Genomic DNA, 26,062 nt, shown 5'->3' with positions numbered 1-26,062 from the left:
ATTTTTCAAACAAAAATCAGTTTAAACAACAGTTCAAATGGCACCAGCACAATCTTTTGCTGCAGTAACATCATGTTGCTTTCTGTTGTGCTTCAGAGTAAATCTTCTTACAATATGTTATTTGTGTTGTTTATGAATCAGCTCTATACTGTTATGTGTTTGGCACATATACTTTTCCCTAAATTGTTTTCAGTGGAATTCCTGGCAACAAACCTCCAAAACAATGTTGCTTCTCGTGTCACTAAGTGTGAACTAGTCCAACACAATGTTGCTTCTCGTATCACTAAGTGTGAACTAGTCCAACACAATGTTGCTTCTCGTGTCACTAAGTGTGAACTAGTCCAACACAATGTTGCTTCTCGTATCACTAAGTGTGAACTAGTCCAACACAATGTTGCTTCTCGTATCACTAAGTGTGAACTAGTCCAACATAATGTTGATTCTTGTGCTGTTGTTGGTTAATTGATTAAAAAAATTGTTGTTTCAGGTGTTGTAAGTCAATTGGCTCCTGTTGATGTTGTTTCTTGTGCCATGGGTGAATTGGCTCCTGTTGATGTTGTTTCTTGTGCCATGGGTGAATTGGCTCCTGTTGATGTTGTTTCTTGTGTCATAGGAGGACAGGCCCCCTACAATGTTGTTTCTTGTGTTGTTTTAGAAGAATTTGCTCCACAACAAATTTTTTGACAAAAGCAGTTCATGCTGGTGTCACTGGAACTTTATACAACAATACTAGCTAACTGTTTCCCATCATTAGCTGGTTTCATTGGGGTCACCGTATTTCTCAAACATTCCCTGTACATACTCTGCCAAGGTTTCCGAGTCCATTATTCTCTCCTGTGCTACAAATGGATGTGTCAAGAGTTCTTCATAGTTGCAGCGATTCTTTACTTCCTTCAGCAAGCTGTTAACAAACACAAAAATTTCAAATAATATCCTATCATTTTTCCAATACAGTTTCAAACGCCTGAAATATTTGCTGTTATTTAGTTATTAATGAAAAAATCAGTTTCACTTCAGGGAAACCAAACCTCCTGAATCTTAAGAACTTTAATTAGTTTTCAGAAACAAGTAGTTTCAAAATGTCCCCATGAAAAAGGTTTCAGTTTAATTTCGTCTCAATACGAACGAAGAAACATTTATATGTATTTAACAGAGAATCCCTCTATCCAGTACAACAATGGTTGGATAACCCTTTCAGACTATTTTCATTTTCTACTTACCATTTTTTGACAAAATCATCAAACTCTTGCGAGAACTCATCTGGGGGAAGATTTGGTGGAGGATCTTGTACTACTTGCTTCAGCTGTTCAAATGGTGTCTTCCATGATGGATAGGGAAACTTTCCTGTCGCTAATTCAATCTATAACAAACAAGATCTGTATTTAGACAAATGCCATCCTCCATTTGAAACGAAAGCTGCTCTTTGTCTCAATAACAGTGTCTATTATGCTACATTTGTTTACTCCATCTGTTACACTAGAAAAAGTCTGCAAGAAGGATTGCCCTCATTCTGATGAATTCATGTACCAATATTTGGCAGATATCTACTCAATGTTATTTCTAATGAAGGTAGAACTACGGTAAATGTAAGTTTGAAGGCCTATGGGTAGTTATAATTGTTAGGCTATTTATCTGTAAGAAAAGCCTTAAGTGCCTCTTGAAACCAGACAAAAGGCTGCTGTAGGACCTGATTGTCACCTGAGCACATTTAAGTGTAATATCAATGAAGCAACCAAGAGACAAGTAGCATATCTCAACACTGGGTCGGTAATTTCTGTGGTTCTAGTAAGGAACTTATTTAGTGTTATGATAATTTGGAGAAGGAAGTGACGTACAGGCATTCATAGGAGTAGGGGAGTCAAAATATTTTGACATTTACATCACCTGTGTGATTATTACTCTATCAGTGATAGCAGTAACCAGAAACTTAAACTGTGCTTTAAAACATGACATTTGACCTTTTGAACAGTTTGACTTACCAGTGTTATACCAAGACTCCATACATCTGATTTGATATCATAGGCTGTCTGACCCTCTCCTGGGTTGATTCTCTCAGGCTGTTAACAAGAAAGATGGTTAATGTACAAATAAATCTGAAAGCTTAAACAAGCCAACTCTATTAATTACTGTTTTGATGAATAACAATACGACATTTTAAGAATATCTTAACTTGCTTTCGTTTTACATCAGAAGTAGGTAATTAAATAGACATATATGTATGTAATTTTCACATGCTCAATATAGTTACATTATCTACAGAGTTCCAAAGTTTGATGTAATGTTGGCAGGTTGGGGTCATGATTAACATACATAACCCTTAACTAGGCTGGTAAAGTAGAAGGGTTACTACAGAGTCTGTTGTTCTTTCAGTGGTTTAACAATATATGAATGCGCTATTCTGAAACAGACCCAAACAAGCAGAATTCTTGTCTTCTAGTCTTCAGCATACCTTGTACATAATGAGGTACTGAATGGAGGTAACCATTTGTTTACATGTGTTTCAGTAAGATCAGTTCTACATTTTCATTTAACATTGTGCTGAATATGCATGTCAACATATACTTTGAACACTTAAACACTGATGAATCATTTCAAAATGGTAACTTGTCTAATATTCAAATGTGTTACTTAAATCAAATCTTATTACTCTCTTGTTAGCATTTCTTTTCTGTCAAATATTGTCTCTATCTTCCATTTTCTTTTAGGTTTTACTTGAAACAAAAATAGAAAATGTCAAAATGTTCACTTACAGCCATGTATGGTTTGCATCCGGCATCCATTGTTTTGGCTACTGAATCGACAAGGTACCCACTGATACCAAAATCACAGATTTTCACCTGTCCTTTCTTGTTGATGAGGATATTGGAGGGCTTTACGTCACGATGTATTACTCCTAACTCCTTCTTTAGGTAATCCAAAGCTTTAACAACCTGAAACAAACAACATAAATCCTTTTGTTAAACTGGATACCTTAGATAATAGTGCTTGTAATATCATTTTGGAGCAAAAAATATCTTTTCACATATCTGTCTTTTATGACACAAAAGTTATGCTTGAAATTGTCATTGGGATACAGTTTAATGTTAATACAGCTCCTTACAACACAATGCCATTCAATATATTAGATTTATTTTTTCATTTTTTTAAAAAATGAAATATGCACTCAGTTTCTATTTACAAAACTATCTAATTTTCACTATGAGAAACTAACTGCTGAAAATCACACAAAGACCTCTGACCCAGCTACAAGGAATGATTCAGCCCCTAAAACTCATTTAATTTTTTGTCACTTAAACAGATTCATAGAATGAAGTATTGACCTCATAAAATGTCACATAAACTGATCACTAGCGGTATAGTTACTTAAAAAGGTTTATAAAACAAAGAATCAACCTCCTTTAAAGAACAGGACTGTAACTGGTTAGTTGTAATATATGTACTTTAAAGAACAGGGCTGTAACTGGTTAGTTGTAATATATGTACTTTAAAGAACAGGACTGTAACTGGTTAGTTGTAATATATGTACTTTCTAAAAAAAGTTCATAAAACAAATTATCAACTTAATGAAGAAGTACCTAACTGAAACATAGTAATATGGTTACTTGGAAAAGTTCACAGTATCACCCTCAAAAGAAGTCCTTAACTGGTAAGTAGGCGTACATGTATAGAAAAAGTTCATAACACAGATTATCATCCTCAAAAGGTATCCTTATTTGTAAGCTGGTCTATACTTACTGAATAGGCAATGACTCTTACAACATCCTCAGGTATTCTGTCACCATTCTCACAAATCTTCTTGTAGAATTTGTCTAAAGAGGCATCCATTACCTCCATACATATCCATACATCACCCTGGAACAAATATGTAGTTAAAAGATTATTGTATCTACTTATGTCTACATCTGTCAGTAAGGAAAGATAATTTACCTTGTTGATTTCAAAAAGAATGACGAATGTTATTTGTATCAACAAATAAATATGTAAACTTTTGAAAGTTATCCAGCCAAAATGGTAGAAGCAATCTTGAAGCATTTGAAAAACTGATTTTTGTTTTTTGGGGTTTTTTTTTACAACAGCAGCAGATTTTCAAATAATATCAGAAATAATAACATATTGTAAACTGATGAATATTTCAATGAAATTTTTTGGACTAGAAATATGAAGGCAAAATTTGATTCAATCTTTATTTGTTCTATTATTTCATTTTATGGTCTCAGAAGTGAAGCTTCATTTTCATCAGCCTATTATTGACATAAAGGTAACATACAACAATTGATAGAATCGCTAACATTCTAACATTACTCAAACAGCAAATCTGCTATGTTAACTATCTTCCTTGACAGAATAGGAATGATGGAAATTCATAATTCTATGATAGAAATCTGACTTATTTGTTAAAATCCCTATCACCAAGTCAATGAATTTCTTTCCAGGTATCTCCCTTCAATTACCTCACGGAACAAAGCACCATAGAAGGTGACTGTATATGGACAGGACCCACTCCGCATGGAGATGTCTAGATCCATAAGTAAACGTTTCTGTTCCTTACTGTTTACAGTCACTGTGATTCTCTACAACATAACATCCAGATAAACTTCAGTTTCTAACATTTCAAATTAAAAAATTACTATCATTTTAACTAAAATGATATATTTTTTGTGGAGGATTTCCCCTATAGCTTAGTATTACACATATTTATTCTGCAATAAATCCAAAGCCTACATATCACTCAATACTGGAAGTCAATGGTTGGGCATGTTTCAATTTTATAACTATACAAAACAAAAAGACATACATGTAGGCTTAATACCAGACATGGCTTCCTTGCCAAATTAATACAGGTAAAAAACGGGGGGGGGGGGGGGGGGGGGGGGGGGCGCGGGGGGGGGGGGGGGGGGCGGGGGGGGGGGGGGGCTGACTGTTACAGTACTCTACTGACTGTTACAGTACTCTACTGACTGTTACAGTATTCTACTGACTGTTACAGTATTCTACTGACTGTTACAGTACTCTACTGACTTACAGTATTCTGCTGACTGTTACAGTACTCTACTGACTGTTACAGTATTCTGCTGACTGTTACAGTATTCTGCTGACTGTTACAGTATTCTGCTGACTGTTACAGTACTCTACTGACTGTTACAGTACTCTACTGACTGTTACAGTACTCTACTGACTGTTACAGTACTCTACTGACTGTTACAGTATTCTACTGACTGTTACAGTACTCTACTGACTGTTACAGTATTCTACTGACTGTTACAGTATTCTACTGACTGTTACAGTATTCTGCTGACTGTTACAGTATTCTGCTGACTGTTACAGTATTCTACTGACTGTTACAGTATTCTACTGACTGTTACAGTATTCTACTGACTGTTACAGTATTCTACTGACTGTTACAGTATTCTACTGACTGTTACAGTATTCTGCTGACTGTTACAGTATTCTGCTGACTGTTACAGTATTCTACTGACTGTTACAGTATTCTGCTGACTGTTACAGTATCCTGCTGACTGTTACAGTATTCTACTGACTGTTACAGTATTCTACTGACTGTTACAGTATTCTGCTGACTGTTACAGTATTCTGCTGACTGTTACAGTATTCTACTGACTGTTACAGTATTCTGCTGACTGTTACAGTATTCTACTGACTGTTACAGTACTCTACTTACTCTACTGACTGTTACAGTACTCTGCTGACTGTTACAGTATTCTGCTGACTGTTACAGTATTCTACTGACTGTTACAGTACTCTGCTGACTGTTACAGTATTCTGCTGACTGTTACAGTATTCTGCTGACTGTTACAGTGCTGACTGTTACAGTATTCTGCTGACTGTTACAGTATTCTACTGACTGTTACAGTACTCTGCTGACTGTTACAGTATTCTACTGACTGTTACAGTATTCTGTTGACTGTTACAGTACTCTACTGACTGTTACAGTACTCTACTGACTGTTACAGTACTCTGTTGACTGTTACAGTACTCTACTGACTGTTACAGTACTCTACTGACTGTTACAGTACTCTACTGACTGTTACAGTACTCTACTGACTGTTACAGTACTCTACTTACTCTGCTGACTGTTACAGTATTCTACTTACTCTGCTGACTGTTACAGTATTCTACTGACTGTTACAGTATTCTACTGACTGTTACAGTATTCTACTGACTGTTACAGTACTCTACTGACTGTTACAGTATTCTACTGACTGTTACAGTATTCTACTAACTGTTACAGTATTCTGCTGACTGTTACAGTATTCTACTGACTGACTCACCTTAACTGCTAATATAGTATTACTTTTCACATGTTTCATTTCATCCACAACTCCATAAGCACCGCGACCTAAATTTCTCTTCAGTACTAAGTCACTGGCCTCAATCTCAAACTCTTCATCCCGAATCTTGATGGTCGCCTTAGAGTCTAGATCACGTGGAGGCCTTCAAGAAAAAATCATTCATTCATGATTTTAGAGAGATTTTAATTTTCATCATAAGCTGATTTTATTTTCACACATTTTATTATCTGCTGCTTAAGAATTATTAAACGCCAGTATGACTACTGGTGGCTGTCTTGAAAATCTGGAAGAATTCAAAATTTAGTATGCACGTTAACTGTAGACCCATACTGAACATGTTGGTATATCTTGCGAAGAGATCCTTAGTGGGTCATCAAAAATAGTGGTAACAAATTTTACATTTGAAAATCTAATATGGCTGCAGCTGACTACCTTGCCAACCTGAAGAAGCTCAAAATGTGCAATCACCCAGCTTTGCAGGCAACCATTTGTCCCCAAAATCCCTGTCAATTATAGTGATCATAAATGACATTGCAAGACAGTTCAATATCTTTATTTACATTCTCTGAGCAAGTCCGTAAAGTGGAACAGTTGTTGACAGCAAGCTGCCACTGTTTTCATATCGGGTACTGACATTGAAAATATCGGGTACTGACATTGAAAAAGTCATACAAAGGATGACATTTAGTGGGAAAAAAGAATATATACCTCCATTCCTAAACCAAGTAGGGGGCATAAAAGCTTGTCTTTAATACCATGATATTATGAAAATACTGACTTATCTATAATCTGTGCTATTTTTAGTCTCCCCTTGGGTCCTTGCTGCAAGCCTGTACTATTAAAGGTCAGCCTAGGTATTACATACACCTAGATATCAATAGAGTGCTTTTTATTTGAACTTGTCAGTTTCCTCTTTATGGCTTCACTTTGTAGCTAGCTAGATTTGGGTGTACTTTGCAGTGATCAATCCTTCAAAATCTAGCCACCTAAAGGTTATTACGATATTCTATAAACAGAAATATTGGGTTTCCTTCCAGAAATTTCTGAGAAAATGACAGTGTGTTTCATAAAATGTCTACGTAAAATGAATGCCCTCTCTGCCTATAGCCTGTAAATTCCGTAGTGTTGATGTTTGATGAATTTCTATAAGACAGTAACTTTCAATCTCAACATAAGAACCCGTCCTTATTAACACTGATGCATACATTTCTCTAGGTAATTTCATCCATAAATAAAACTGGAATGTCCATAAATAACGTGGATGTGGCACTCACATGAAAGTGTTGGTTGTTTAGCATAAATTGAGAAGAAATTGTTTAAATATCTCAACACATTATACCCCTGTGACCTTGAAAGTAGGTCAAGGCAATTCATTTTTACAAACTTAATAAACATCTGCGCCATTTTCAATTCACTTCACTTTATTATGTTCCGCATGTATATGCAAACATGTAGAATTTTTAATGATAGTATCTTATTTGAATATGCCTTTAAAGAAATACATGTGAACTTGTATTTATAAACAGGAGGCTCATAGGCCTTAACAGTCATCTTACTATAAAGACCTATGTATGAAACAGACATGTAATAAATTGTTCAACTACTCGACAGCTTACATAGAAGACATCATTGGTTCATCAAGACATTTTCTGCAAACCTGAAAATCATATTGTTTATATATGTACTACACAACTGCCATTACCTAGGATGTATTTCTGGTTGAAAAAGCAAGCTACAGGCCTAATATTAAGACCCTTGGCCTTTTGGTTATTGAGAAGAAGTTGTTTCAGCATTTCAACACATTTGATACCTGTGACCTTGAAAGTGGGTCAAGGTCATTCCTTTTAACCAGGGGTGAAATCAACTTTCTGATTTAAGAAATGATTCCCCACTCTCGATCATGTTTCACACCAAATTTGGTTGAAGTCGATTCAAGCATTAAAAAGGAGTAGCATCTTGAAGTAAAATATTGTCTTATTTTCCCTTTAGGGGTCCCGCCCCAAAGTCCCTCAGTGTTGAATCAGATTTCTTAATTCAAGGAATTATTCCCTACCCTAACTGATGAATCAGGCCAAATCCACTCAGGCAAAAAGGATGATTAGGGTTTTAAATATAATTTCAGCACCTCCTCCTTTAGAGCCCCGTCCCTCGACCCTAGGGATTGAATACAAATTTTGAATTTCAGATATAACCCTCTCCAAATGGTGGTTCAGACTAAATTTGGTTGAAATCAATCCAGGAATAAAAAAGGAGTAGGGTTTTAAAGGAAAAATTTACTCCTGACACATGACGATGGACGACGAACAATAGCTATAGGTTATCTCTACCCTTTGGCTTTTTCTTTCAAAAGTGGTCATGCATAATTTTGACCTTTAACCCTTGACCAATGACTACCAAAACCTACTAACAAATAGATCTTCACAATGTGATGCCATGACGTGAAATGACCTTAATCTGTCCCGAGATCCATGCCATATCATATATGATAATACATAATCTTTATACCTAGCCATACCTAAAATAATTTTTCTTCACATTCCTGCTGAACTAAGTGTGGGGTATCAAAAATGCAATTTCTATGTTTATTTCATACGTTTGCTCTTTGTGTCACTTTTATTTGTAAACACGGTATATCTATCTATTATATATAACTCTGTTTTAACGTCACCTTTAGTACACAGTGATTATGTGACCTTGTGACCTCCCCCCCCACCCCTCAACTGCTTTGCTAACAGTAATTGTCTATTGTCTGTGTCAGACAAAAATTACCTTAAAGAGAAGGAGTTCAAGGTATGACTTAATTGCACCAACACTACTGAGTGATTAAATTTGACAGCTTATTGTATGAAGTGGGTTGTGGGGGTTGGGTTGTTTGAAATTAAGCCCCACCCGCCAACCCAAATTGCAGAAAAATAACCTTTATTCTTCTACTAGATAAACTAATATAATGAAAAAAGATAATCTAAAATAAAACAAAATGATAATGAAAATAGAAAACAAAAATTACAGGTGTTTAGATTCAAACTCATCCTAAGCTGATAAAACATGTATACCAAAAAAAACCTTAATTATGATGTGAATGATATATTTTGTACATTTTATGTCTCTCCTTGTTGAAGTTGAAGAACTGACTTCGCTTTTCAAATCTGATTCTATAAAAAGCTGTTATATTTACTGTGTAAAAGAACAAGCCTATTGTACATGCATAACGCTTGTAGAAGTGATTTCTTCTACTTCAGGTCACTAATGTAAAAACATCACACCTAGTCCAACCCTGAATTTGTGAAAAAAAAAAAGAGATGGAAGTGGCTGTAGATGCCTATAAAAAGCATGAAAATACTTACGTTGGGTTTGCTGGAGGTTCAGGTGTTGCTACTTTAAACCCTGGGGGGCGTCTTTTACCTGTTAAATTGTATGAAAAGAACTTAAATCAATGCTTATCTCGAAAACTTACACGTTTGATAGAAATTCTTATTTCAAATTTAAAGACAGGTAAGTTGCATGTATCATTAAAATTTTCTGGTGAAATTGGAATGATAGAATACATGATAATTTATATATATATATATATTTATGATAGAATACATGATAATTTATATATATATATATCTATGATAGAATACATGCTAATTTATATATATACACCGTATTTATCCTAATTAACGCCCCCTCTATAATAAACTCAACCCCCCCACCAGTTTTCTGTAGAAATAGCACTTACCAGTTACCGGTACTTGAGAAGTGAGTTATCATGATCGTGTGTGACCAAATGAAACAAAAGTATTAAATCCAATTCACTATTTAATCCAGTTATATTCACATGAAAACATTATCTAGAATCATCAGTGTATTGAGTGATGGGGCGTGTCAAAAATACATACAATGTTCCACTGAGCACTCTAAAAGTCAGACACCATGTCGGAATGTGTATTCTTATAGTGTGCTCAAAATAGACCCCCCCTCCCCCCCCCCCACCCCCGGCGTTTATTAGGATAAATACAGTATATATTTATGATAGAATACATGACAATTTATATATATATATATATATTCTAGTAAGTAATATCAATGGTATGGTCCAATATTGATACTGGATCCTAACAAACAAATATTCATTGGATGTGTATTACTGGAATAGATATATCATCAATGACTTAATAACAACAGTACAGACAAGCGAATAGTCCAATTTTCTAGGCAACCTTCCCCTTAAGAGTGAAAAGTTGATGTGACTGGTATCATGAGACTATTTTATGTGGTGAAGAGTAATTGGATATTTGATAGGGTAAGATACAAACACAATGTCTATTGTATTCTTAAAATGTAATAGGAAAAAAATAAGGAGAAAAGAACATCCTAACACTTTGACATGGTCTCAACTTTCAGTTTGAAGCTGATATTTCTTGAATATTGAGAGAACTTTCTAACATGTGTAACATTTCATTGCATTTGGGTAACTTTGTCTTGTCACCTGTATCTTTTAATAGGAGTTATTTCATTTAAAGTAACTAATTCCCTATTGTCAAATCATTGATAGTGTGATACAAAAATGAACTATTCATTGCTTAACATAACATTGTATTTCTACAGCCACAATATTCCAGTTGGCCTACCTAATTTCAGATGAAGATCTGGGGTGTGTGTTTAAATGTTTGGTACGGTGGTGTGTGTTTTTCAGGAAGCTGAAAAATGACCAATCACTTCTGACCTAAAATGCCGTTGAAGGCATGTGACAGGCCTCTTGAATGTTGTTCAATACGGTAGTCACCACCTACTCTAAGGAGACCCCACCTCGAAATGACCCTGACAGTTCACATGGTGATAAAACAAACAAACAAAGGTATCACACAACCTTTATCATCCCATACATACCCTCTGTGACAGTGACATGGAGTTATATATGTACACATATAAAAACTTTGACCACAAGCAACGATGCAAATCTCACAACATACAATAACTGGTATCCTGTATATCCATCTATAATCTTATTCTAGCTAGGGGCTAAAATTTTGTTTCTAAACTAGCTCCTTCATATTATCTGTTGTTTAATTCCAGGAAAATATCATTTGTTGTCAGTGATACCAAGCAGTCAATGTTAATCACCACATACGGGCTGCTGGTGTCAAGAATCTATACAATCACTACTGAATCAATCAGATGTGTGGCCAGCTATTGTTACCATTGATGGATAAATAATGTCAATCTGTCGTAAATACCATGTCATTATCATATAACATCCAACATTCATATATCATATGTTGTCCAGGAGACTTAATTTCAGTTTGTGAATATCTTTTCAAGATCTATGACATATATGGTATATCTTGAGTGAAGCAGGGATCTAATTTCAGTTCAGAATATCTAGGGATCAAACAAAATTCATAAGTGATCCTATTTCCATACATGATTTTGTTCAGAAGACATGATACAAGGGCTAAATGAGTTGTGAGCCTTATATCTAAGGGTCTGACTTTTGATGGATATATGTTCATTATTTTTCAACATATTCCCCTGCAGTATCTATACACTTTTGCCAACAATTAACGAAGTTTTCTGTGGCGCTTGAGTTTAATATTTTCCCATAACTGCGGTGCATAATATATGCCATAAATTGTCTCTTTTGCTGATAATCTACCATCAGAATACCATCAACATCCCAGAAAACAGATGTCCATTTTGCAAAAGACACTTGGCTTGTTAGAGCGTTACCTTTTCAACATAAACTGACCAAAAGACACCAATCTTTGGGTATACACATCCTTAAGTTGTTAGCAAATAGTAAAGCTAAAAAAGAACATCTCTGCTTAATTCCTTTAATACATGGCTCACAACTTATCAATCAGCCCTAGTTTCAAAATAGCAGAAGTCACAGTTTCAAAGATGGCAGTTATCTAGTATGAAGCAGATAAAATTTCAATCTATTTGTGAAACAAAGATAGCTCAAAAGTGTAAGTCTTTTTAAAAAGAAAAACAATGATAAGATTTTCAAGGTAACTGCTAATAGTTGCAGTATTGAATGTGAGTTCAGAATTTCAGATACGTCCATCTTTAATTGATCAAACACGTGTCCAGTCCCCATACAACTTTTTGTACAGAAGTGATAGCAATGGCAGCTAACTTCAGTGAGAAAGGGGGTCCAAATTTCTATAAGTACCATACATCTGTCAATCACACTTTACTAATACTCATAAGGCTAAGTGCTATAGTTTCACTAAATGTTTTCTTTTCAGAAGAAGTGATAACATTTTCAAGACCCTGACTTTGGTCATATGGCAGCCATCTTAAATGAGAGTAATTTGCAATTTTAGTTAGGACCATCTGCAGACCATTCATAGCTCAATAATGAAAGACCTGTCTTGACATACTTTTCTGTCTTTCTATCCTTTTTATTTATTTACTCTTTTTAAAGATGTTGGTTAAAAGCAGTAGTCTCAATGTCACTTGACTGTTTTCTTACTTGTACCAGATAAAGCATCTTCATGTCTTTGTATCACTATATAGTCACAAGCCATAACAATAATTCTTGGAATACAATGTTTTCAAGATGGCTCCCATAGTGGCCATCTTAAATGTCTCATGAGCCTGAGTTTAATTCAGACAAACAATGAATGATGCCATAGTCACCATGGCTGGTCCAGGTCCTGTATCTTAATCAATATACATGTGAAAATTTCAGTAATAATAATGCTGTGTATTTCACAAAAGTGCTTGGTGTACAGAACCTTGTTTAGTTTAATAGTTGGGTCTTATCTCTGTAATGACATCCATCCAGGAAAAGTGATGGACAAACTTACAATGCACTGTAGACAAATGAAGCAATATCTAATTTACTGAAAAGTCTGTACATACTAAATTTCCTACAAAGAGGTAATTATATATCTAATCCCACTGATGATTCAAAATCAGGTTCATTTAAAAGAAATATACCCTATTGTCATTTAATAACATATTTTTTAAACTGTCGATAAGTGTATTTCAATGTCAAAATAGGCATTCCCTGAAAAGCTCCATATTTTTCCAAATTTACTTTTAGTGGGAAACATAAAAAGAGGCGGAGGAGTCCAACATCCTGGGAGTGGTACTAGTTGGTAGATGTATCGGTAGAACCAACGTCCTGGGAGTGGTACTAGTTGGTAGATGTATCGGTAGAGGAATCCTAGGCGGATCCAGAGGATTCTAGCAGAGCTCCATAGATGATAGGTAATAACAACTTAATAAAGAATGGAGCATCAACACCAAGGATTCTGTGATCGGTAATTTTAATTTGGTTGACATGTTTCGACTAGCTAGGCTAGCCATCATCAGAACAACGGTACAAGTATCGGCATAGCTAAGGTTAAAATTACGGTTCAGTCGTGACATAATAACGCATTGTATTGATCACGTGTTGATAACAATACAGATCGTTACGCTAAACAAAGTAAAAGTTCAGTTACAATGTCCATATGTTGTTGGTAAATTTTTTGAATGTATCATTCCCCAATGACCATAGCCCAATGACGGCTAGCCTAGCTGTTCTCTATGCATTGATGATACCTTCAAAAAATTTACAACCAACATGTTAACCAAATAAAACTACCGATCACGGAATCCTTGGTATTGATGCTCCATCCTTTATTAAGTTGTTAAATTTACTTTTAGTACGATCATAATCAGTTTCCTTTTACCAAGAAGTGGGCTATCTTCTAGATGTCATGTGACAATATATATTTGTTTTCTATAAAACTCTATAGTTGAGGACATAGGGGTTGTCCTAAACCATTAGCCTATAAACCCTACTTAGTTTCCTGTTTTCACCCTTTGCTAATATCATCCTGTGTCCTGGAATTTGAACTTTGAAATTGAAAATTTCCACTTGAATGAATAATTGATATAAAATGACAAGTTGATAAAACAACTATACATAAAAAGATGACTGTGCACTCTTACATCACGCCTATCACCTTCGTATTAATTAAACAAGAGGCCTGGCAGGAGTGGCGGTCACCTGAGGCAAGCAATATTAAATATAAAGGTTAAAGGATAGTTATCAACTGTCAAGAAACTAAAATTGTGACATTGAATATAGTAAGCCAGTGTCAATACATGCATACCATCAAAACTGTCATCCTATACTGATAATTCTTACAAAGTTATTCAGTGAGTCTAACCAATATTGTGCTCAAAAATGCAATTTTTCTATGAAAATTACAGCAAAGTTTAAAAATACTTCCTCCCCAGGAAGAAGTGTGAGACCCATTTTGGTAATTAAAGCAACTTAAGATGCTTCCATTCATAAAGAGCATTTGATTCTACCAGGATCAATATGGGCATACCATCTAGCTCATAATTCTAACCAAGTTTGAAATATTTCCAATGGAAATTTAACAAATTATGCCCAAAATTCTATTTTTCCTATGTAAACTACAGTAAACTTTACCTTCCCAACTTTGTCTCAGGTGACCTAAAAAGTCCTGTGATGTTGGCGGCCAAGATTTCTTCATTAGGTCATTATGGGCTAGCCAATTATTTCCTAATCAAACTACAGGAAATAATTTAAGTTCCAATTAGGAAAACAAGAAATGAACTCGAGGTCCAGATGATTATCCATTTTTTGTGTTTGAATTGACATTGATATCCGCAATATATCTTCATTATAGAAATGCATGTACAGGTATTAAAATATCCATAATTCATCGCCTTTGACCCATTTACTTCAGGTCATTAAATCTGGGTCTCTATGATAATGATAGGGACTACTAATGTCAGTAACGTCCAAGCTTAGGGCCTATTAAAATCACCTGTTGCAGTAAATTTATTGTACATCTCATGATAATATATGCACGGTTACTTGAGGACAATTTTTTCATTAGGATTTTTTCTACAGACTTCAAGGCATTGTGTGTTTGATAATTGCCATTCCTAAAACTAAATTTATATTGTGATTGAAATATCATATATATCTGATAAAGACTTGTGATAATTCATATCAACATCACTTTAGTAAATTTCTCATAATAGCTGAGCATTATTATCAAGACACAAATATTACATAAATTTGTGTCTCAATAAAGGGGCAGATTGCCTAGAAAATTTGACAACTCACTTGTCCGTCCTGGCATTATTACTTCATCGATCATATATCTATTCCAGTAATACACATCCAATGAATATTTGTTTGTTATGATCACGTACCAATATTGGTACCATACCGTGGATATTACTTACTAGGTTCTATATATATATATAGATACATGTATCACATTCTGAATCCCTAACTATCGGCTCCAGTGGCAGTAGAATTGTGGCACAAATTTCAACAACTACATCTGTAGAACATATCAGAAAAAGTCCTGTAAAAAACAAACATGGCTGGAATGTAACATGACCTATTTCTTGGACAGCTGACTTATAAGTAATTTTACCTCTGATCTCTATGTTTGGAAAATGTTACCCTGTATAATATACTATAACTCTGATACATTGGTATACTTATCAGATCTCATAAAAATATTGGCTGTTGTTCTAGTGTGACAACTTTCTGGTTAGTAAATACAACTTCAACAGCTAGTCTTCACTCATATGCACACAACTTTCAGTTTTATCTCTCTGTTGGGGAACATATCACAATACAGTGTTGTTATGGAACTTTACAGATGCAGCATGACCTCGACCTACTGTTCACAGCCTATGTCTATATGTTTTAATGTTTAGGTAAAGTGAACTCCCCGAATTTAAACTTACAAAACTATAAAAGTGAATCAGCAATTTTAAATAAAGTTTGGTCTGCATCAAGTACAATGTTAGCTATATCTATAAAAAAGTTCTCCTTAAATGTTTCAGATATATAAAGAAAGCAAAATTCAAACTGTAAAAAATTAATAATCTTTGTCAAAATGCTCATATACTCTCTGCAAAAAGGTGACAATTTAGTTAATAAATTATAGAGGCACACAAAATTTTGAGTATACTAACCCTCCACTGACTCCCATCCCCTACCCCACACATCCATCCCACCAGTATCTTATTAACTATATAATGTGAAACAATATCATTATCATATTTAATTATAAAGGTCATCACAATTCATCTAATCTAAGAATTCTTTATCTATTAACAATTAGTACATTTTTGTACATGGAATTCCAAATAAATACTGAAATGTTCTAGCTCAATGTTTTAATTGAATTATGTAACACAAATACAACAGTACTTAAAAAAAAATTTAAGATATTTTACGCAATTATTACACATGACATTGATGACTGTACCACCCATCTGAAATACCACATGGAAAACTTGTTTATAAATAGCCATGACACATGATCTTCCAGGCGTATTATTCATGACAATAACAGCTAAGTCCAAAGGATGAGTTCAGCTACCCTTGTACATGTATACAGTACACCTGAGACAATTGGAACCTGTGGATTTAGATACTACAATACAAACACTGCCCCTTCTTGACTTTTAGAAGCCATTTCCTGTGACCTGATTCGGGTGGGGCCAGGTGGACTATAATCACTCACGCTGTTTGGTTTCCATATTAGAGCCTTGGGTTGTGTTGTGTGACCTGCTTTTTAAACTATCATGTCCCACTTTTAGGTGTTCATATAAATGTTCAGGCAGCATGGTGTTTACATCACAGCAAACAGGTCGGCTGAAACCACTTATTCATAAATTCCTTCTCCACAAATAATTCCAAAACACCAGACACACATACAAGTTGTAGATTTATATAAAGGAATTTGGTGTTTACTACATAATACACATGCCTGCCTGGGCTACTCCAAGCCAGTTACACACAATCACATCCGGATGAATCATTCTATCTGATTGGTTGAAAGCAAATATGTATAATACACTGAGGCAATGAATCCCATTCATAGAGTGGCGTGACTCAACAGGCTGCTGTAATCTGATTGGATGATAAAAGTCTGGATTGTACTGGCCGGGATTCCCCAACTATCCACGTGAATGACAAACTATGGATAGGTGATATCTATAGTAGCCGAGATAACAGAAAGGGAAGCTAACAATAAGGTGAAAAAAAGGGGAAAAGGGTGGAGGGGGGGGGACCTTCATCAAAAGTACACATGATAGTACAGTTAAGGAACTTATATATATCAGACTGTGAAGGAAAGTTGGGAAGAAAAATAAGAAAGGAAAGAGTGTAGTGAGAAAGGAGAGATGAGGATTTAAGTCAAGTTAGTGAACAGAAAACTGGCCTTGATTTTGCATGAAAGATTGAAATATTTTTGTTTCATGACCTTGTAACAGCTAATTGAGATGTCATAAAAGGACAGTATCAATAACTGATGGGGCTGTTATAGTGCCACCACACTGAAACAACATAGGAAACAACATGGGACATCCAGTTTGGTCATAATCAGATTTAACAAATTCAAGCAAAAACTTTCCTATGAACTCATTTGTAGTTAAAAATAAAAACAGTCATGAAGAGAGGTATGCAAGAGACTGAAAATCTAATGAAAGATGGGAAGAAGAATTGAAGAAAAAGGCAAGAATGTGGGAGAAAGGAAAGAAGAAGAATAAAGAAAAAGGCAAGAATGTGGGAGAAAGGAAAGAAGAAGAAAGACAAAATAAGGTGAAGAGAAGTATAAATACACATAGTTTGATTGAAGTTATCGGTAGGTAGGAGGGAAGATAGGGAAGACCTTAAAAGTAATGATAAGAGGTGGACTTTGGATGGGAAATAGCTAAATACGGAGAGAATATATAACATTGTTGACACTAACCATTATACTGCTGTATCATCTATAGGACAGATAAGTTTGAATAAAACTGTTTGAAATTGGTCGTAATCAATGAAACTTTTTCGTTTTTTCTTCACAGAAATATTTCAATCAAATGGTGAAGTGTAATATTGTCCTTTTTCTTCATGTGTGTTATATGCAACAAACATCTCAATAATTGTAAAATTTCTGAGAAAAAGAAATAAGCTCCAAGTATTCACTTCAAAACCAACTAATCTGTGTTCAGTGTTCATTAGTTTGTTTTTAAAGTTCATTTTGGACTAATTATTGACGTAATTGCATGCATGCAAGTGTTTGTATATATATATTTTGAGAAACTCTACTGATAAAATATTTTCCTCTTTTGTGCTGTTCTAACCTTAGAAATTGAATTTGCCAAGTGTTTAATTTTCCTGTGTAAATTTTCTAATACTGCAAACCAATCATTTGTTTTGACTATTTTGAATTTGTCCTCTTAATCAAGTACAGAAAAAAATACCTTGAAAAGTTGAAGTAATCATGTTTCTTCCAGTGCATTATATATTGTCAGCCTGACATTTCAACGAAAAACCAGTTATTATTTTCAATGACACACCTCCAAATATTTTTAGAAGTAACAAGTACATGTTGCAAGCAAGTTTTACAGTTGTGTTATCTAAGTCATATTTAATTGTAGTCCAACCTTGTATAAGTAAAAACTCAACATACTAAGCTATTAAGTGCATAGTAATCTGACAATCTATGGTGACTGTATTTAATCTGGTCTTAGTTTTATCACTATGCACATAATGTCAAGTGGAGTGTAAAAATAGAAATCATGGTCATTGTTTGTAAAATCTGTAACCTTGAAGGAAATGCAGTGATTCAAATCACATGATTACATTATACATACAGTATAAGTACACTTTTAATTTTGATATTTAGAGATTGAAAAGGATGTTATGGTTGTGATAGATTATGTAAGTATAGTACATATTGTTACCATATAACTTTTGCTTCTGCAAGATCAAAATTATCTTACTCAACCATACAATTATTCATTTGTAAAAATTTTATAATTAACTAATTACATAACTCCTCATTTGACACATTGTACTGTATTATTTGTTATCTTTGTTTAATTACACCTTGAACAGATTGGAACATTTTGAGGTCAGATCTTCAGAATCCTGAATAAACTTCAGAATAAGCTCAATAATGTAATGTATTACAAAAATATAATACATATCATCATGTGTCAGCAATGCAGACAATAATACACATTATTGTAACTGGAAACATTGCCCAGATATTAGGACTGTCATCAGAAACAAATCTATGTACACATATGTTGGCAACTATCACCTACTGCACTGCATTCCTACGACAGAAAGTTCACTCAATAGGTTTCCGTTGCTACTAGTAAGATCAAGGTCACATACAACTACATTCCAATAAGACCCAATTCAACAAGCTGCTATATATATTTGTTTAGCACATGCCTTATCAAATTCAACCTTCTACACTTTCACAAAGACAATAACCCTCACACAAAATATAAAAACTGGCTGAGATAACACTATAACATGTGTAATACACTAATACCTTGAAAACTGAACGATTGTAAATGTTTCTCTTCCTTTCATTTTTTAATTAACTGAATGAAAAATAATTCATTATCAGCAATTTGTAAGATATTAGTCTCGGAGATGATGTACTGATCAATATTAACACCATATATCCATATAAATAATAGCCATACTTATTTGGTGAGAGCTAAAGTTATATGAGTCTGCATTATAAGGCATTCAAGCATGCTAATTATAAAAAGATATAGGAAGGCAAGATCTTGCTACTTTGGTTCCTATTTATAGTATTTATAGTTGGGCATGCACAAACTTGTATTTCCAGCATATATACAAATGTGCATGCATGTGTGCCCAGTGCTGGCAATGCGTTTTGAGTATTTATGTATACATAAAGCTGCCTTAACTGGGTCAGCAGGGCAAACTGCAGGCAGTGTTACACAAGGAGTGGGGGAGGAGGGGGGGCTGACATAAGACGAAATGACAAGATATTGGAGACACACATTAATTTCATGTCCCCATGAGGATATGGCTGGACTATGCCTACTGATATATGTGCTATAAGCACTCCTGTAACTGATTTTAAACAAATTCCAAATATCATAATGAAATTAAACAAGTACATAAAGATATTTATTCTTCTAAAGCATCAATATTTTACATCAAACTGTGATTTTTTGCATCTTCATCCAACAGCATTTCCAACACAGGGAAACAACTCATTTTCATTGAGAGCTTGTCACAGTCATTTTAATTACCTATCACAAGCTATGTCTATACTCTTTGGTTCAGATGTAACCATTAAATGAATATTTATAATGAATTTTAACACATCAATGAAACAATTAGTATTAACACACATGATGTGTACTGCATTTTACCTGTCTTATCATTTAATTAATACTCTAAAACTAATTACTTATTCCAGAAATTCATCTTTGATACCATTATGTCTCTTCAAGCAAAAATTATCTCAACTTCAATAGATATTATATAAAAGTTTATTATGAAGATGACAGTCAGCTAGATGTTAATACCACAGCTGTGAACCTTAACTCAAACCCTAGTTTGTAGTGTAGTGTATTATCTTTTGAAAAGCTTTCTGTTTATATTGTATTATTGTCCATGCTGAAGTTTTAGGACTATTGGTATATCAGCAGTACATGGCACTTAACCATTCATTTGTCAAAGTCACAAGCTCAAAAGAGTTCAGTTGATGAAATTTGACACAATAACTCTTCACATTATGGAGCAGAGCACCCTTTGCATCACATATCATTTTTGAACATTCATTTTTATAATTTGATGTGAAAGTTGATTAGTAGCTGATTTGGTATTTGTGTTGTTACCCAAAATCTTCTTTCATCACATGCAGTGACAGAATCGTATTTGGAAAACAACAGCTTTCCTCATTATTAATGCAGGAATAATCCTGGAGCAGACAAGGAGCCATTGGCCCCCTAAAAAAAATCACTCCTCCATATTTCCTTTTTATTATAATTTTCATAGAAGGCCTGTTGTAATTGTTATATATAGACTAAAAATTGCTGAAAATGACTCATTACTCTGTCTTAACTCCAAGGAACTCTTCTTCTCCATGTTATGCTATTTTCTAAACCATACAGAAAGGTAATTTATTATATAACTTGAGTAATTTGATTTTTGACACTTGTCTCTAAAAATCTATGGGATTTATTTCCTTGTGAACCTGCAAAGTTTGCTAATTCCTCATGAAATGGTTTCATCGGAATCACGTTGATCACGACATGCTCTGCATGGAACGACCAAACAGTCACAATGATATTCCCTCTGCAGCTTACTGCTAGGGGATATTATATAATTTCTTGTTCTGCATCTTAAAAATAATTTTGCATGAGTAGGATAAAGTTGTATCACAGGTAAATCTAAAAATACATTTTCTTCCCTTTGAAGCACTCACCATGAATCATCACCTGTGTCACTCTGATCTTCTCTAATGAACTTCAGTATGTATTTTTATTTACATATGGCAGTTGTATGACCTCCCGTTTTACTCCATTAATTACTCCCCCTTGACATTCTCAAGCAAACCATATACTTACCAGGTTTATATATATAATTTAAAAAGATAAAAACTTTGTGTATTGTGTATACAGAGAAAATTAATCACTTAACATACATATATATGTATCAGTTTAAATGGAAATATGAGATTAAGCAGACTATTCCAAGTCTAAATAGAGTATTTCATCACATAAAGACCTGCATTTCTTTTTTTTGTGATGAAACTCATCCAAAATGTTGCACATGGCCTCTGTTCATTATCTGTTTTTTTTTTATTTTATAAAAGACAAGTTATTTGCATCATTTATAATCTCACTGAAAAAATCGTTAGCTTTTATTAAGTGTGTTTCTGTTGCATATTACACGGGCTATAAAATATTCCAAATCAAATATGCAAAAATTTGTTTATTTGCTTGTTGTCATGGAAGCTACCACTGAGAGAATTCTAACAGAACAGTGTTTAAGACGACACTTTAAATAAGAATCTTCAAATGCTTTCACAAGATTTTTCTGTTTTCAGTTGATAGCCTAGATCTTAGGTCATAAGCATTCTGAATTGTTGTAGGTAGACTTCCTGTTTTTAATGAAGGTTTGCATTTATCTAGACTCCTACAGTCTGCTGTAAAATTGCCTGGTGGACAAGCAACCTAAAATTCATCCGTCTGAATGGCAATCCCGCTCCCCACCTCCCCCACACACATACTTTTTTAAAAACATTTTTACTAGTTATGTTTCACTACAGTTAAATTTTATTAAAGATAACTCCACAAACAGAATTTTATAGTTCTTTAAATTAATTGATCATCATCTATTTCTTACTGTTTTCTGCCATGGTCTCAAACTTATCACATCAGACACAAATAACATTTCATAAGGAGGTCTAGTAAGCAATATTTAATAACAATATTGCTAAGCTACAGTTCAAAGTCAAATTCCCAATTAACTAATATTACCTTCCTTGATAAACACATCCCATATTTCTGTCATGTTGTTCTGTTTATTTTTCCAGCACTTGTCAACAAGAATCCTTTTTGCCATTTTCATTTGAAGTTCCTATACCTAACTATGTTGAGATCTCATACTTTTTTCTACATGCACAAATCATATGTGTGTCACTGGTGATGCTGGTATGCATACAAAGTTGAAAAATCAAGAGTGAGTGATTTGAGGAGAGTTGTATGTTATGGATTGATTGATGTCACACTTCTTCTCATGGCATTTTTTTTTCTTTTTAAGAAACTTTATCTTTGATGGATTTTCACTGTTAAATATCAATATTTTTTATTTGTTTGACAGACAAATATCATTGTTAACTTTACACAATCCCCAGAATTGTATAACCTCACTGTGTGACCATATTTAGACTTTCCTGGACCAGTCACATGACCTCACGTTGTACAGGTATTACTTTCCCTATTTGGGTTAAGTCACACAACCTCACTTTGTATTACTTGCTTCTTCCCCTGGATCATAGTTATATGACTTCCATCTGTACAACTTGCTTATCATCATTGCCAGTCATAAGGACTCCCAAAATGCACATTCCAAGTCAGTCACATGATCTCCAAATATATACTGTACATGACAACACCTCCCAAACTTATGACATGAAAAATGTATGACATCCCTAGCTAGCTACATGATCTCTCGCTACACACTATGCATGGCATGAAGGCCATATAGTCACATGACAACTGAATATACACATGACATCCCTTGCCAGCCACATGTTTACCCATTATACACCATCCGTGGACAGTCACATGATCTCCATCCAAACACTAAAGCATCTCAATCCTATCACATAACTTCCCCAATTTACAAATTGTATGATTTCTTCCACCAGTCACAAGATCTTTCATAATACATTTAAATTGTATGACATCCTTGGCCAATCACATGACATTCCACTGCCAATGACATGATCTATCACAACACAGCTTGTATGACATTTTCAGCCAGTCACATGACATCCCATTATGAAACACATATGACATCTCCTGCCAGTCACATGATCTATCACAACACAACATTTATGACATCTTTTGCCAGTAACATGACATCACACAATCACATATATATATATTTTTTTTTTCCATGGAGGTCACATGATCTATTTCAACACAACTTTTATGATATCTGCATCGAGTCACATGATCCAGGACTATATTATATGTATTTGGTTAGTCACATGACATCCCACTCTATAACATTTATATGATATCCTTTTCAAGTCACATGATCTATCACTACAAAACATATATGATGTTCCAATCAGTCACATGATCTATGACTTTTTTTTTACATGGATGACATCTTTGGCCTATCAAATACTGGGTTATATCCCACTCTACAATAAGTATGACATTAAGGTCTACATTTAAATCATATTACTGAGTATTCAGGGTTTTTTTTTATCTCTCTCAATTTTTTTTAGTCTATAGAACAACTATTGATTTAAATTCCACAGCCATCAAAATTGAGGATAATGTTTGCAACAGACATATTTGACAAAATGACATTGGAAGGCATAGATGACATCCTATGTTCACACATGTATACTTAAAAAAAAATCTTTATAACAATACAAATGTATTGATTCAACAATATCAATTCTTTCAGGCATAATTTCATCAAATCATGTTTCATGTTTCTAGGCAAGTACCATTAAAGACATGTCTACTTTGAACTGAAATTACAGCACTTTTTTTTAAAATAAATTTTTTATTTATGACCCAAATATTTCAATTTCCCTAGTTCTTGTTTAGTGACAGGTGTCCATTTCTCTGACAAACTATACCTTGAATTATTTCACTTAATGCCAAACAAAACAGCTCACATCAATCAATCCACAAAGCAAATACTGGATTTATTTGAGAGCAATGTAGCCAAGGCGGTTTGACCAAAAACAAAAGGAATAAATGAATGAATGAGATCCTATGTTTTAACAGACATCTAATGAATCATGAGAGTGAACAAAACAATGACCACACCGAGATTGGAAGATGGAGTCACGACTAGACATATTGATCTCTAGTGATAGACTGACAAAACAATATAATCTGTGTTAAAAATGAGCGACAATCATGACAACCTGTGACTAAAGAAATCCTGCTTCATTTCAAATTTTAAAGAATAAATAACATCTTAATTTTTTATTGGTAGTTAAGAATTGAAGAAAAGTACATATTATCTTGAATACATATCTAGGTCCAACATTGCTGAATAATGAATCATTAAAAAGGTACTAATATGAATTTATGATACAATAAATCACACAGTATCATTACAATATTACAACATATACAGAAAAAACCCTGGGAGACAATCTGATATTCAATCTATCTTGACAAGTGATATTATACAGTAATATATGGTGTATAAAACAATCAACAGATAACTATTTATATAAATATTAACATGCTGAACTATCTTTTCGATCAAATTTTGTCAAAATTTATAGTCTCCGCGATCAAAATATATACTTTTATGTACATGACCTATATCAGTTGAACTTTATAATTTATGATAGCTTTAGTTTAAATGTGGACAAAGCTTAGTTCATTCCTACCTACACTACAACTGCTATCAATTGCATTAAAAGGACCAAGTACAAAAATATGTATATTTGTACACATAAAAGGAAAAGCAAGAATTTATTTGTTCATTGGCAGTAAAAAGTATTACTGAAATAGGAAGTTATACAGGAACAGTTTGCACAGTATTTTGTTTGTAAAATTTATGTTCACACGGCAAAGAAATCCTTTATTTGAGAAAGTGATTAGAGTAATATGTATTATGAAAGTTTTCTTTTGTTATAAACGTGTTACTATCTTGTTCATTGACGGTGCACATAAGACAGGGTGTGCGCATACGCCATACACACACTGAGTGGGTCAGTGATCCTGACCTAAAAAAATGCTGATCCTCATTCATCTCGTGGCCAAAGTCTCGTCTCCTTTTGCAATAATGAAACAGGAATTTGTGCAACTTTTGAGAATGCTAAGACGCCTATGCTAAATGATAGTTGCAAACTAGAGTAATTCGAGCGTGCAGCCCCAGTACTTTTCTTACCTGGCATCCTAAACGTCAGACGTGATGTCCCAAGTCATCCGAACCGACACGAGCAGCAGGTTCTTTCCTGGTTTCAGTTTTTCGCCGCACAACCAGCGAGTTGACCTCAGATCGTCTCCAAATCTGACGATGGTGTTGTTGAATACCTATTGAAATCAATTAGTGGATGCGATTGTGCAAATCCCGCTTCAAAATAGTAAAATATTGCCAAATAGCGGGTGACCTCGACGGCTCTGTTGCAAACGGATGCGCCAGTGTTCTAAAGAGGGAAACCCACTGACGTCACGCATGACTCACGCGATAGACGGGCTTGCCCTCCGTAGGCTGTCATGGG

At 34.3% G+C, this 26,062-nt stretch overlaps 1 protein-coding gene across 1 annotated transcript; it reads right to left on the bottom strand.

Annotated features, from left to right (window-relative positions):
• Nucleotides 1–525: 525 nt before the first annotated feature.
• LOC132547690 (dual specificity mitogen-activated protein kinase kinase 6-like) lies at nt 526–25,795 on the bottom strand. Its single transcript, XM_060211488.1, has 9 exons — nt 25,729–25,795; nt 9,653–9,710; nt 6,288–6,450; nt 4,452–4,571; nt 3,736–3,852; nt 2,751–2,930; nt 1,980–2,057; nt 1,221–1,360; nt 526–901 (listed from the first exon to the last, which is right to left on the bottom strand). The coding sequence occupies exons 1-9, from the start codon at nt 25,733–25,735 to the stop codon at nt 751–753; spliced, it is 1,014 nt and encodes a 337-aa protein (XP_060067471.1). The 5' UTR covers nt 25,736–25,795; the 3' UTR covers nt 526–750.
• Nucleotides 25,796–26,062: the final 267 nt, after the last annotated feature.

Source organism: Ylistrum balloti, unplaced genomic scaffold (assembly GCF_031769215.1).
Source record: "Ylistrum balloti isolate Yb309-2 unplaced genomic scaffold, AGI_CSIRO_Ybal_v1 Utg369972, whole genome shotgun sequence".
Lineage (NCBI taxonomy): Eukaryota > Metazoa > Mollusca > Bivalvia > Pectinida > Pectinidae > Ylistrum > Ylistrum balloti.
Note: the sequence above shows the minus strand (reverse complement) of the source record. Positions and strands in the feature narration are given on the sequence as shown.

Excerpts from the sequence above, each read along its gene's own strand:
- LOC132547690 (XM_060211488.1), bottom strand. Across the intron at positions 2,931-3,735 it reads TAAGAGTCATTGCCTATTCA|GTTGTTAAAGCTTTGGATTA; the intron begins GTAAGTATAGAC and ends TGTTTGTTTCAG. Across the intron at positions 2,058-2,750 it reads GATGCAAACCATACATGGCT|CCTGAGAGAATCAACCCAGG; the intron begins GTAAGTGAACAT and ends TCTTGTTAACAG.